Source organism: Melanostigma gelatinosum, assembly GCF_949748355.1.
Source record: "Melanostigma gelatinosum genome assembly, chromosome: 17".
Classification (NCBI taxonomy): Eukaryota; Metazoa; Chordata; class Actinopteri; order Perciformes; family Zoarcidae; genus Melanostigma; species Melanostigma gelatinosum.
In genome coordinates, this window is record NC_136650.1 from 5,449,392 (window position 1) to 5,461,493 (window position 12,102).

The 12,102-nt window shown below is 44.8% G+C and overlaps 1 protein-coding gene across 5 annotated transcripts in view; it reads left to right on the top strand.

Annotated features, from left to right (window-relative positions):
- The window catches only part of pleca (plectin a), a 78,688-nt gene that overhangs the window by 49,177 nt on the left and 17,409 nt on the right, over positions 1 to 12,102 (top strand). For all 5 annotated transcript variants that reach the window (XM_079288415.1, XM_079288417.1, XM_079288416.1 and 2 more), the window contains 18 exons: positions 2,622 to 2,788; positions 4,734 to 4,849; positions 4,972 to 5,078; positions 5,682 to 5,801; positions 5,904 to 5,999; positions 6,378 to 6,505; positions 7,110 to 7,203; positions 7,283 to 7,437; positions 7,951 to 8,293; positions 8,612 to 8,689; positions 8,903 to 9,064; positions 9,171 to 9,275; positions 9,420 to 9,515; positions 10,253 to 10,378; positions 10,498 to 10,650; positions 10,879 to 11,033; positions 11,128 to 11,254; positions 11,909 to 12,092. In XM_079288415.1, the coding sequence (XP_079144541.1) occupies positions 2,622 to 2,788; positions 4,734 to 4,849; positions 4,972 to 5,078; positions 5,682 to 5,801; positions 5,904 to 5,999; positions 6,378 to 6,505; positions 7,110 to 7,203; positions 7,283 to 7,437; positions 7,951 to 8,293; positions 8,612 to 8,689; positions 8,903 to 9,064; positions 9,171 to 9,275; positions 9,420 to 9,515; positions 10,253 to 10,378; positions 10,498 to 10,650; positions 10,879 to 11,033; positions 11,128 to 11,254; positions 11,909 to 12,092 (2,512 nt within the window). The remainder of the gene's footprint in view (positions 1 to 2,621; positions 2,789 to 4,733; positions 4,850 to 4,971; positions 5,079 to 5,681; positions 5,802 to 5,903; positions 6,000 to 6,377; positions 6,506 to 7,109; positions 7,204 to 7,282; positions 7,438 to 7,950; positions 8,294 to 8,611; positions 8,690 to 8,902; positions 9,065 to 9,170; positions 9,276 to 9,419; positions 9,516 to 10,252; positions 10,379 to 10,497; positions 10,651 to 10,878; positions 11,034 to 11,127; positions 11,255 to 11,908; positions 12,093 to 12,102) is intronic.

Sequence of the window (12,102 nt, forward strand, 5' to 3'; positions counted from 1 at the left end):
ATCGATCAAACTACAGTGACGCTTACAGTGACGGGTCAGCCCTCATTTACTGTCATTACGACAGTGAAGTTAAATTAGGAGATTTGAGAGAAGCTTTTGGACACAAAAAGTTGTTCTTTAAATTGCATTTTGCATGTATTCAAAGTAGACTGACTGAGCCTTGTTGGGAACAGCTGACTCATATTCCCTGAACTGCATGTGTTGTTTCTCTTTCAAACTGCACATTAATTGCGTCAGATGAAATTCTTCCATTGCATGAGTACCGTGCGTTCCATAGTTTACTTTCATTACACGCTGATTAGTTTGCTTCCGCGGCTCGGAGGTTCAATCACCAGCCTTGATTTCTCCTGATGTTGACACAGCAGTTACAGTACGGCACGGAGTCCAACAGCCAATCCTTTCCAAATGGGCTTCATTGAACATTTGGCAGCACTTAGGCTTTTACAACCACGACCGCTTCTCCTGTCCTCGAGTGCACCCAGTCTACACATTGGAAAAAAACTCATTCATTCATTTTTAATTGAAGAAGGATGTTCTCAGGTACATTTCAGAGCCTTTTATTAATTGTTTTACTCCTGTCTATGGTGCTGTGCAGATCTATATGTTACCGTTAAATCTAAATGTTTCATTCAAACATTGACAGTATGAAATAGCTTACACCACCTATAGCAGCAAAGGCCACATTGGAGTAAAGAATGCAGATGTGTTTGGATATTCATTTGGCAGATGGTTTGGTAGAGTTCGGGGGGAAACAGTGGGAGTACATGGAGATTCTTTGATGGGTATGATGGTTATGTTGGGATGTGGGATCCTTTTCCCCGTCCGTGTGACTCAGCGATTCCCATGAGAAAGCTGGAAGGAGACGTGGGCGTGACTCAAAAGCTGCAGTGGAAACGAGAGGTTTGTCAATGTTATAAAAGTGACATTTTCTCTAATATCTAACCGAACATAAGTAAGAAAACCAAAACAAAAGGTCCATGTAGATGCACTTAGTCATCAGGCAGCTATTATTTCTTTAAAAAGAAACCCATAACCGCTTTGTTTTGATTATCACAAACAATGGTGTAGTCCTGCCGAGCTCCCCAGGTGCAGATCCCATTTTAGTAATACACCGGTGACAGAGCGAGCCGGTATTCTCTCGAGACTTTAAAAAAAAAGAGGCTGCGAGGGCGGAGGTCCTGTTTCAGCTTCTGAGTCACGCTGTGCCCACGTCCACACTGTAGCACCGGGGTTTCCCTTCTGAAGGGAAAATAGCAGAAGGAAGAGATGCATTTCTATTTTCACTCCTCCACCCTTTCCTGCAAAAAAAAGAAAAGAGAAGAGCCTGTACGTGAAATTGCTAGTTCTGCTATGACTCATCGTCATACCAAAAAACACTGGAAATAGCATATTGTGGTAATAAAACCGCATTTATTCCAGTACGAGACTGTGATGTTCATCAGGACCGGAACCTTCACGCATAATGTGCAGAGAACATACGGCAGATTCACCTCGCGTTCGGATGTTTGTCTGGTCTGATATGTGTCAAAACAAATCACCAAGCAGAGACACAGAGACACCGAGTTGCAGACATTTCTGTTGAACTGAACGGAGTCGGTAAAGTTTTCTGCACCAAGACAACTCAAGTATCAAACGTACAGAGTTCACTTCCAGACGTTTTCCTGTGATTGTTGCAACTTTTTACAACTTGTGCCTCGTTTAGTAGAGAGCCCCGCCCATCTGGCACGTCAAGCACACCAAAACAAACACGGAGGACTTTTAACAAGTATCATTTGTGCATCTGATGATAGATGTCACCGGCAGACACTACTGGATGATGGACTCATGCAAAATAGCCAAATGCAAAACTTAAATGGTAAAATTCATATCAAGTCCCACAGGGACAACACAGCGCTGGGATTAACCTCCGAGGACATCTGGACTGATTAAACCTGTGCTCTATTTGAAGTCTTGTCGTCTTTCACACAAAGAAAAGACTCTTTGTTGAGTGATTCTTTTCAGTCGTGTGTTCTTGTAGAGCTGAGAGATCTGCCTGTGGAGGTTCTGGTACACAGTCCAACATTCGTTCACAGCAGCCAGAGGATTTATTGAGAATCTCTGTTTGGAACAGTTTCACTTCTTAAGATCAGTGACTTTTCACTCTTATGATTTCTGCTTTTTCTGGCGTTTAGTCAACGCTTTTGTGTTTCTCTCCAAAACAGTGAGTTGAATGTTTCTCCAAGTGAAAGTGCTGGTTGTTATTTGAGGTTTCTAACGTGACTCATCTCAAGTCTGGAAGAAATCAGCGGGCAAACTGGAAAAAAGTGATCCAGCCCTTCAACCAACATTTCAATCTCCTTCAATACAGAAATATCAAAGGAAAGAAAGATGAAAAAAAGTAATTTTACTTTTATAAATATAACAGTATTGGTGGAAGCGTTCGATGTAAGAATTAGGAAAAACTCTCGAAACTCATTTGGAAGTTACCTTTGTCCAAAGTGACTGAAAATAAGTGCTTCAGACTCCAAAGCATCCAGAGCTAAACATCATCAGAGCTGTTGCAGAAGTGCAGCAGTTTGTTGTTTAAAGAAATGAAATGTAAGTTTACTATCTCTGACTCATTGCACCGTCTCCTGCTTCAGATCTCAGACATTCAGGTGAACGGCCAGTCGGACGACATGACGGCCAAGGAGAAGCTGCTGCTCTGGTCCCAGAGGATGGTGGAGGGATACCAGGGCCTGCGCTGCGACAACTTCACCACCGGCTGGAGGGACGGCAAGCTCTTCAACGCCATCATACACAAACACAGGTGAGACACCGATCCTCAGTAGACGGAGGCTGCCGGGCTCGTGGGGTTCCAGTCAAACCTTGTACTTTTAAAATGTCCGGTCTTTACCAAGTGTTGGATTAAAATGGTGAGCTAAGGGGAAAAGGACAAGAAAGACAGAACTTAGAATTTAACATACATGCAATAAACAGACATTGCCAAAAGGAGCTAAAATGTGATTAAAACGGCCTTTATAGTAATAGTGACACAAAAGGATTATCTAAGAACGGCTGCCATGGCAACTTCTTGCCCTGAAGCATTTCTTTTTTAAACCACGCAGAAATATTTGCTGGTTAGAAGAGCTTGCCTGGACTTGGGATCTTGTAACACCGTAGGACATGAAATTTCCACTGATTTCAAAAATCTTCTCTGTGACCTTTTTCATATTTCACTTGTACAGAGGCAGGAATGCCAAAATCCTCTTTGAGTTTCACAGCAGCACACCTGACTTCGGGTCGTAATATGACTGTTTTGAACATACTTAGGTGTAAAAAAAACCAGATTTTTGTTTGAAGTTTTAAAAAGCTTTTATAGATGATTTTATGTTTTTTCCTGCTGTGAACTTGCTTGAAAACTTGCTGACCACAGCTGCTGTCCACCTCAATAAAGAAACTACAAAATGTAGAAGCCTACAGCACGCGAGGGCTTACCACACAACACAAAAATAACATGAACAACCCGAGTACGCTTCCTTCGAGAGAGAGAGAGTTTTTTTCTTTTCCCGGTGTGGGTGTATCAATCTCATTTCAGAGAAGGATGCCCCGGAGGTATGCTCGCTGCAGCCTCGGCAGGTTGTAGCAAAACACAGGTACGCTCACTGCTCCACCATAGATTCTTTCTTGGTGGAGGAAGAGCAGGACGTGCAGCGAGGAGTCTCAGCGATCACCGGCTGCAACAGAAGTCTGACCAACAGCTCACAATAAGGATTCTCTTTGATATAATTAGGAATTACCAGTGGACTTGAGCCAGAATAAAATTAGTCGTGTTTTTTTCATAGTTTTGCTTCTCTTTTTTTTCGCTATATAAAAGCTAAAATCTTGACCTCACTCACTTGGAAGTGCCGCAAAACTTGACCGTTGCTACAATGATGAAGCTAAAGAGGAAGTTTCACTCAAAGAGGCGTCTGAACAGTGCGTCCAGCAGCACCGCGGGCTCAGTCAGTGACCTGGAGGACCGGGTGGTCATGCTGTGCGAGGACATCCCCACCGAGAACTCTTTCGACTCGGGCCGAGGCTCCACCAGCCCCGGCGCTCGCTCCTGGCGAGTCTCCCAGAGCGAGGAGCACGAATTGGGATCGGAGCCTCACCTCCTCCACTTGAGCAGGGACCGGCTGTCCTCCAGACAGGCCTGCTACGTGGAGCAGGAACCCACCCGGCCACACAGAGAATACTACATCCAGAGAGTCGTGCAAGCGTATGCAAAATACTTTTTCCACTGAAGCTTAAATGTGCAGAATTTACTCCACAATCTGTGTCCTGAAAGCTATCTGTGTCTTTGCTGTTTGTAGGCACGAGAGGCACTTTTATCTTTTATGCTCTGAACTTGTGGCGACATGTTAGACTGCAGTTATCTTCCTCACAAAGTTCACTCAAAGGCTATTTGTGCATAAATTAATGGGGGAATTTGAAGCATCTCTGGCAGTGAGGACTCATGTTTTTGCTTGCCCTCCCTGGTATCAGGAAACACGCACTGCTCATGATTAAACCTCCCTGCAGCAACATCAAATATGAAATGTCACTCTTTTTTTACCTGACAGCCAGGTGGGAAAATTAAAGAGAAATGTTGAAAGGTGATTAATGAGCATTTTTCTCTCTGAGATCTTCAACCCTCACACACGATGTAAGGTTATTAAGTCTTTATTGACATTTATAACAGCGTAACCACCAATTTTCACTCCCGGTTCTCTCTGGCTGCGTGCTGTCTGCAGGCCCACTCTGATCGACATGAGTCAAGTGTACCGACAGAGCAACCAGCAGAATCTGGAGCAGGCCTTCAGCGTGGCAGAGAGAGACCTGGGCGTCACCCGACTGCTGGACCCCGAGGGTGAGAGAATCCTGAAAGCTGTACTCGGGGAATATACCTGAGCTTGTTTGCATTTCTTGTCTTCAGCTTCACACTCATTCAAATTCTATTAAAAAAATGCTTTTTTTTACCTCTATCCACAGATGTGGATGTGCCCCATCCAGATGAGAAATCCATCATCACATACGTCTCCTCTATGTACGACGCCATGCCTAGGGTACCAGACGTTCAGCACGGTGTTACAGCCAATGTGAGTCCCCTCTTCCTCATCATCAGATCATCTCTCAGAGCACTATGAAGACATTTTCCAGCAGAGACGAGAAGTAGTATTTTAAACGTGGCCTAAATGATCACCTTACTGATTTATGTAATAGTTGTAGCGTAGCAGACGCTCTTAACAGAGCAGTTCACAATGATTGCAACAGTGCAAATCTGAGTTTTCTTATTTATCTATGCAGCTGCCTGCACCCGCTAAGGACTGCAAATTACCATAACGAATTTCTATCAGCATCATCACATTGAAACCTTAAAGCAGGATCGACGTTAGAAGAGAAGTAAAGCTTATAATCCCTTTTCAAAGAAAGGATGAGTCTGGTATGAAGCAGTGTCGTGACCTCAGCAGCTTTAGCAGACGTGTGTAATAGGAGAGCCTTGGGAGCTGAGTGGATGCAGCACACGCCATATAACTGCAACGTCCTGGGTTCAAAGCCGTGGGACCGCTGTTGCATGCTACACACTCCTCTTTCTCCCTCATTTCTACTCCGTCAAATCACAGCAGAAATGCCCCAAAAAATGAACAATGACTAATAAAAAAACCGGTTAACTTGAACCTGTTTCTCTATCTGTGCTTCAGGAGCTGGAGCTCCGTTGGCAGGAGTATTATGAGCTGGTCACCATGCTGCTGCAGTGGATCAGACACCACATCCTCATCTTTGAGGAGAGGAAGTTCCCCAACAGCTACGAGGAGATTGAGGTGAGTTCATCTGGGCCTTAAGTCTTAAAGTGTTTCGACTAACATGACAGCAGAATAACCAACGATGACGATGCATTTATTATTCCCTTTTCTGATCTGCAGGTTCTGTGGCGTCAGTTCCTGAAGTATAAGGAAACCGAGCTTCCTGCTAAAGAGGCAGACAAGAACCGCTCCAAACACATCTTCAAGTCTTTTGAGGTGAGTTTCCTCAGCAACGTTTGAGGGAATCGTAACATTTAGCTTCAGTTTACTTTGAGTTTTTACTGTTTTAGAGCTGAATTAATCGATCGATTACTCGATGAGTCCTCTGACAGAAAATGAATCTGCAACTGTTCTGATAATTGTTTCATAGTTGCAGTCACTGTTTAGTGAATAGTGACTAGTTACAGCTACTAAAATGTGACACTTGTTTTGCCAACGGTTGGACAGAACAACACATTTGAATATGTTATCTTGTGTTTTGTGATTTCTTTTTTTTTAGTGACATTTTAACACCATTAATTGAGAAATAATCGGGATGACTAAATAATGAAAATAAAGGTTAGCTGCAGCCCGAATGTGCTTCTTATTGTGCAGGGTGCCGTTCAGGCAGGACACGTGAAAGTGCCGCCCGGTTACCATCCCTTTGATGTGGAGAAGGAATGGGGTCGTCTGCACATCGCCATACTGGAGAGAGAGCGTCTCCTCAGGACCGAATTTGAGAGGCGAGTAGACCACGATCTAGACCTCATCATCACATGCTCTGCTGCCAAAGCAAACTGCACATTAAAAACGCTAAATATTCAGAAATAAAGATCAGAAATGATTCACCAGCTGGTTACTGTGTGACCACGACGATGACTCATCTCCCAATGATAGCATCCACTTATACACGGGAACTGAGTTGGCTTTGTGGGATGGGAAGTAAAAATGGTATTTGGGCAAACACATGACAACTGTGCCTTCGCCATGGCAACAATCTGGTCATAAACTTGCCTTTAATAACAAGGTTATCGGGGCGTTGCCTTTGCTTTTGGTTCTCCCACGACTGGAGAAAGTGCTGTGGAGAGTTTTAAAAAACACCAGCTCTGCTTTAGTGGACACGCAGGGCTCTAAAATGGCTTTCATGCATCAGGGATACGAGTCAAAGTATTTATTCCGCCGGAAGACGGAGTGAGTGCTTTTCTTTTCACTAGTCTGACTTTAATTTGTCAACAGATAATCCGTTAATCACATCAGACAAAAAGCTAGAAAGTAATTAGACTGTCAGTTAGTCTACATTATTTAAAGTGTTTTTTGACCTTCGACCTCCCCCCTCTCCCTCTGCAGGCTGGAGCGACTTCAGAGGGTCGTCGGTAAGGTCCAGATGGAGTCGGGGGTGTGCGAGGAGCAGCTCAACCAGGTGGAGACTCTGCTGCAGACGGTGAGACACAAGCATCTCGGACGCACCACACCCAGAGTCACGAGAGCCACGCGTAACGCTGTTTGTCTCCGTGCTGCAGGACGTGAGGCTGCTGAGCGCCGGGAGACCCGCTCAGCACGCAGCAGAGATGGACGCAGACCTGGACAAAGCAGAAGGAATGATCCGCTTCCTCTTCAATGACGTTCAGCTGCTCAAAGACGGACGCCACCTGCAGGCTGAGCAGATGTATCGCAGGTGCAAAAATCAAACTGCGACATTTAAAATGACCAACCTTTGACATGAGGGCTGCAATAGATGAGTATTCTCATCATCAATTGATCTGCGCATCTCTTTTTTTAACTACTCAATAGAGTGCTGCAGGAATCAGTCCTATCTGGAAATGAGTTTGGTTTTTGCACTTCCAGTTCCCTTTTTTGAATGATCTTTTGTTTAGAAGCCTGACATAAGGTCTGTGGTTAACACACGCCAAAGAGATTTCAACCTTTTGTTCTACAGTATAACATACATCAGCTATGCTATCATTTATAGCCTGGCGTTCATTCTCTATTTAGTCTGTAGTCTAGAACCCGAAGGTAATAATTAACAAATATCTCCCTCAAAGTTGAGAAGCTGGATTCAGTGAATATTTGGTGTTTTTTCTTGATGACTTAAACAATGAACTGATTCTAAAATAATGAAGATTTATTTTTCTCTTGATCGACGAATCAATGAATGAATTGACATTCTGTATTGCTCTTCCGGCTCTAGAGTGTATCGTCTCCATGAGAGGCTGGTGAACCTCCGCAGCGAGTACAACCTGCGCCTCAAGTCCGGTGTGACCACCACACAGATCCCCATGACTCAGATCCACACCGCCCAGGTCACCACCCTGCAGCAGGCCCCCATGAGGGTGCGACCCGAGCTGGATGAGGTCACCATGCGTTACATCCTCGATCTGCTGGGCTGGGTGGAGGAGAACCAACGGCGGGTGGACGACGGCGAGTGGGGCACCGACCTGCCCACCGTGGAGTCCCAGCTGGGCAGCCACCGTGGCCTGCACCAGTCTGTGGAGGAGTTCCGCTCCAAGATCGAGAGGGCAAAGGCGGATGAGGTACAGGCTTCTGAGCTGGCATGAGCAGAGATACATTTGATCTGGGAAGGAAAATTGAGTTATTGGGTGTAGCATAGCCGTAGTAGATCAAGCTTTGTAGAAAGCTCCTTCCCTTAGCTGTCTTTCTTTAGTGGTTTGGATAATATACAGTCATGTTGCTGCCATTGTGAAGAAGACTCAGATTTAGATTTTAATATTCAATATTAGAAAAAATGTGATCTCGTCAGAATCGACAAAAGTATTTTTCTTTCTAATCGTTTCCCATGATATCTTGACTGACCTGTTTTGAATGTTTCTTATTGCCTCTTCCTGCTCCAGAGTCAGATCTCAGCTGCCAGTAAAGCTGCCTATCGCGAGTATCTGGGGAAACTGGAGCTGCAGTACAGCAAGCTCCTGGTAAGCTACGACACATGCATGAAAAGAGATTCATTTCTTTAACTTAAGCAAGACAAGGCTGTTCCAAAGCTGATCTCATGGAGGTTCAGTAACGTCAACACAGCATGAAACTTCACCATGATGTCACTTTTTAGCGCTCTGTTCCCATCCAGTTTCTTCAGAATCCGCCCCTCAACAGGCACCGTAATGTTTTTGTCATACGCTCCCTTGCAGAACGCCTCTAAGGCCCGTCTGCACTACCTGGACCAGCTCCACGCCTTCGTCATTGCAGCCACCAAAGAGCTGATGTGGCTGAACGACAAAGAGGAGGAGGAGGTCAACTACGACTGGAGCGAACGAAACACCAACATGACAGTCAAGAAGGACAACTACTCGGTAGAGTGACGATGCAATGCAGTGTTCTGATCAAGTTCACCGGCCGTGCTTTTATAGTGCCGATGATGAATGTGACGTGATTCTGACGGTTGTCGCTTCCGAGCAGGGTTTGATGAGAGATCTGGAGCTCAGGGAGAAGAAGATGAGCGATGTCCAGGTCACCGGAGACAGGCTGCTGAGGGACGGTCACCCTGCCAGGAAGACTGTAGAGGTACGATGATTTAGGACGGAGAAGGACTCACTTGACTACTACACACCATCTCAAATTGTAGACGTTTCAATTAAAGCCTTTGACTGTATTAGTTTACCCTCCTCATCAAAACACCTGTTCTCCCCCACTACCCTCCCTGCTCAGGCCTTCACTGCAGCTATGCAGACTCAGTGGAGTTGGATCCTCCAGCTGTGCTGCTGCGTCGAAACCCACCTGAAAGAAAACACCACCTACTACCAGGTATGTTTACTAACTTACATCACAAGAACAATTCATATTCATCCTCTTACCTGTAGTGCTGTTTATCAATCCAGATATCGAGGTATCGAGGTTAGATTCATGCCTCATTCTGCGCGTTGATACTGTTGGAGCGTGTAGTTCGGCAAGGCAAGGCAAGTTTATTTGTAAAGCACATTTCAACAACAAGGCAATTCAAAGTGCTTCACATAAAACCATTAAAAGCATCAAAACACAAGGCAAAAGAAAAGGAGATTTAAAAACAATTAAAGAAACTGTGTAAGAAATAAAATTCAGTCGTAAAAAGCAGTAGGAAGAAGATAGTTCCTACATGAGCTCACAACGAGGCCTTTGAATTATCTTGAGTAACCGGGTCATCATTTCTGGACCGAGACGTCGCTGTTGAGTTTTTTAAATGCATTTGTTTTGGCGCTTTGAGCGCCTCAAGCCGACTCGTCACATTATACTGGAGAAGAAGACATCGGCTGATATCTTCAATACTCGGCAACTCACACTAAAATCTAGATTGGTAAATAGCACTTGTGGTGGAAAAACTGTCCCTTTGATGTTTATCAATAAAGAGTTAACTTACTCAAAGCACGATTAGTATTCTTCATTGCTCACTTGTCCATCAGTACTCGTGTCGCCCTTTTGTTTGACCCCCTGTTGCTGCCTGTTGGGTATTCAGGGCGAGTTCTCAAAGCTGCAGCTTAACTTCTCCCACTTTGGTCCTCGTCTAGTTTTTCTCTGACGTGAAGGAGGCGGAGGACAAGATCAAAAAGATGCAGGACGCAATGAAGAGGAGGTACACCTGCGACCGCTCCGTCACAGTCACACGGCTGGAAGATCTACTGCAGGACGCAGCTGTGGGTTCCTTCACCAATATGTTGCTGACTGAGCAAACGCATCAAGACACTGTTATCGTACCGTGGCTCTGTAGTGAAACGAGAATGCCATCAAACATCACTTTATTAAATCTTCACAGGATGAAAGAGAGCAACTGACTGAATTCAAAACTCACCTGGAAGGCCTGAAGCGAAGGGCCAAGACCATCGTCCAGCTAAAGCCACGAAACCCCGCGACCGCAATCAAGGGCAAGCAGCCCGTCCAGGCCGTCTGCGACTTCAAGCAGATGGAGGTAGGCCTCTTGACTGCACAGAGTTATTATTGATAACTCATTCATTCTGTTTCATATTTTTGGATATAACCACAATTGATTAAATCATTTAATATTGTTAAATATACTTATAGTTGCTAAATTCTTCATGGAATATGAAGGAGTTCAAAAGCTGCGTCCAATTGAAAGGAATATCAAGTCGCAGATTGAGTCAGTCAGACATGAGCATCTTTATTTATTGTCTGCCAGATCACAGTCCACAGAGGAGACGAGTGCGCTCTGCTGAACAACTCGCAGCCTTTCAAGTGGAGGGTGCTGAACGACAAAGGCAGCGAGGCGTCCGTGCCGTCCATCTGCTTCCTGGTTCCACCCACTAATAAGGAGGCTGTGAACATTGTTGCCGGGTGAGATGAGAGTCGCCGTCTGAGATCACTTCAACTCTAAATTCACATGCACACAGTGTGGCGTTCAGTGCTGATCTCCATTAACCCTCCTCAGACTGGACGGGAACCTCCAGCGGCTGCAGACGATATGGCAGACGATGTTTGTGGACATGAAGAGCATGCTGTCCTGGCAGTACCTGATGAGAGACATCAACATCATCAAGACCTGGAACGTCACCATGGTAAGAACACCGGGCATACTGCACTACCAGTGCCTTTGAGTTGTTATAAAATCCATGAAGCACAGCGACAATGAATGTAACTTGTTACCAAAGACGGGCGGGAGAGATATATTTACTTTCATACATTCAGCATCTACATCGTCATCAAACTTGGCGAATTGCAGAAGAGTATTTTAACATCTGCTAACCATGATATTATTTGAGCCAGTATACCTGCTCATTTTTAGATAAATGCATGAGTTTTAAATATTATTTCTGCCAAGAAATCCCCCTAAATCCGACACAATGTTCCTTCAAGTTGCAAACACAGGAGAGAAAACGACTTATATAAGACTTAGATCAGCAGGCTTTTGTCTTTCTCTCTTTCCTCTCAGGGCTTCAGTCAACGTCAGATGAAGGGGCCAGGGTTATTGTTTCACCTCATTTGAAACAAGTATTCATTATATCTAGGTTCATACTTACCATGCAAACACAAATCTGACTTCAAATGAACTTGGTTTATCTGGTTCAGCGTCTCCTCACGCTACTGAGGGTAAAAAAAAACATTCCATAAGTCATACTTAGTGTACATTCTACTTGTTATTATACTGCCGATCATTTATTTCAATGAAGGAACACTATTTAATACCCCCTCCTTTATCGGCACCCTTGCAGTTTAAGACCCTGAGGGTGGAGGAGTACCGTCTAGCACTGAGGAACCTGGAGCTGCACTACCAGGACTTCCTGAGAGACAGCCAGGACTCCCAGATGTTCGCGGCGGAGGACCGCATGCAGGTCGAGTCCAACTACAACAGAGCCAACCAGCACTACAACACAATGGTCAGCTCTGCAGAGCAAGGTGTGTGCTG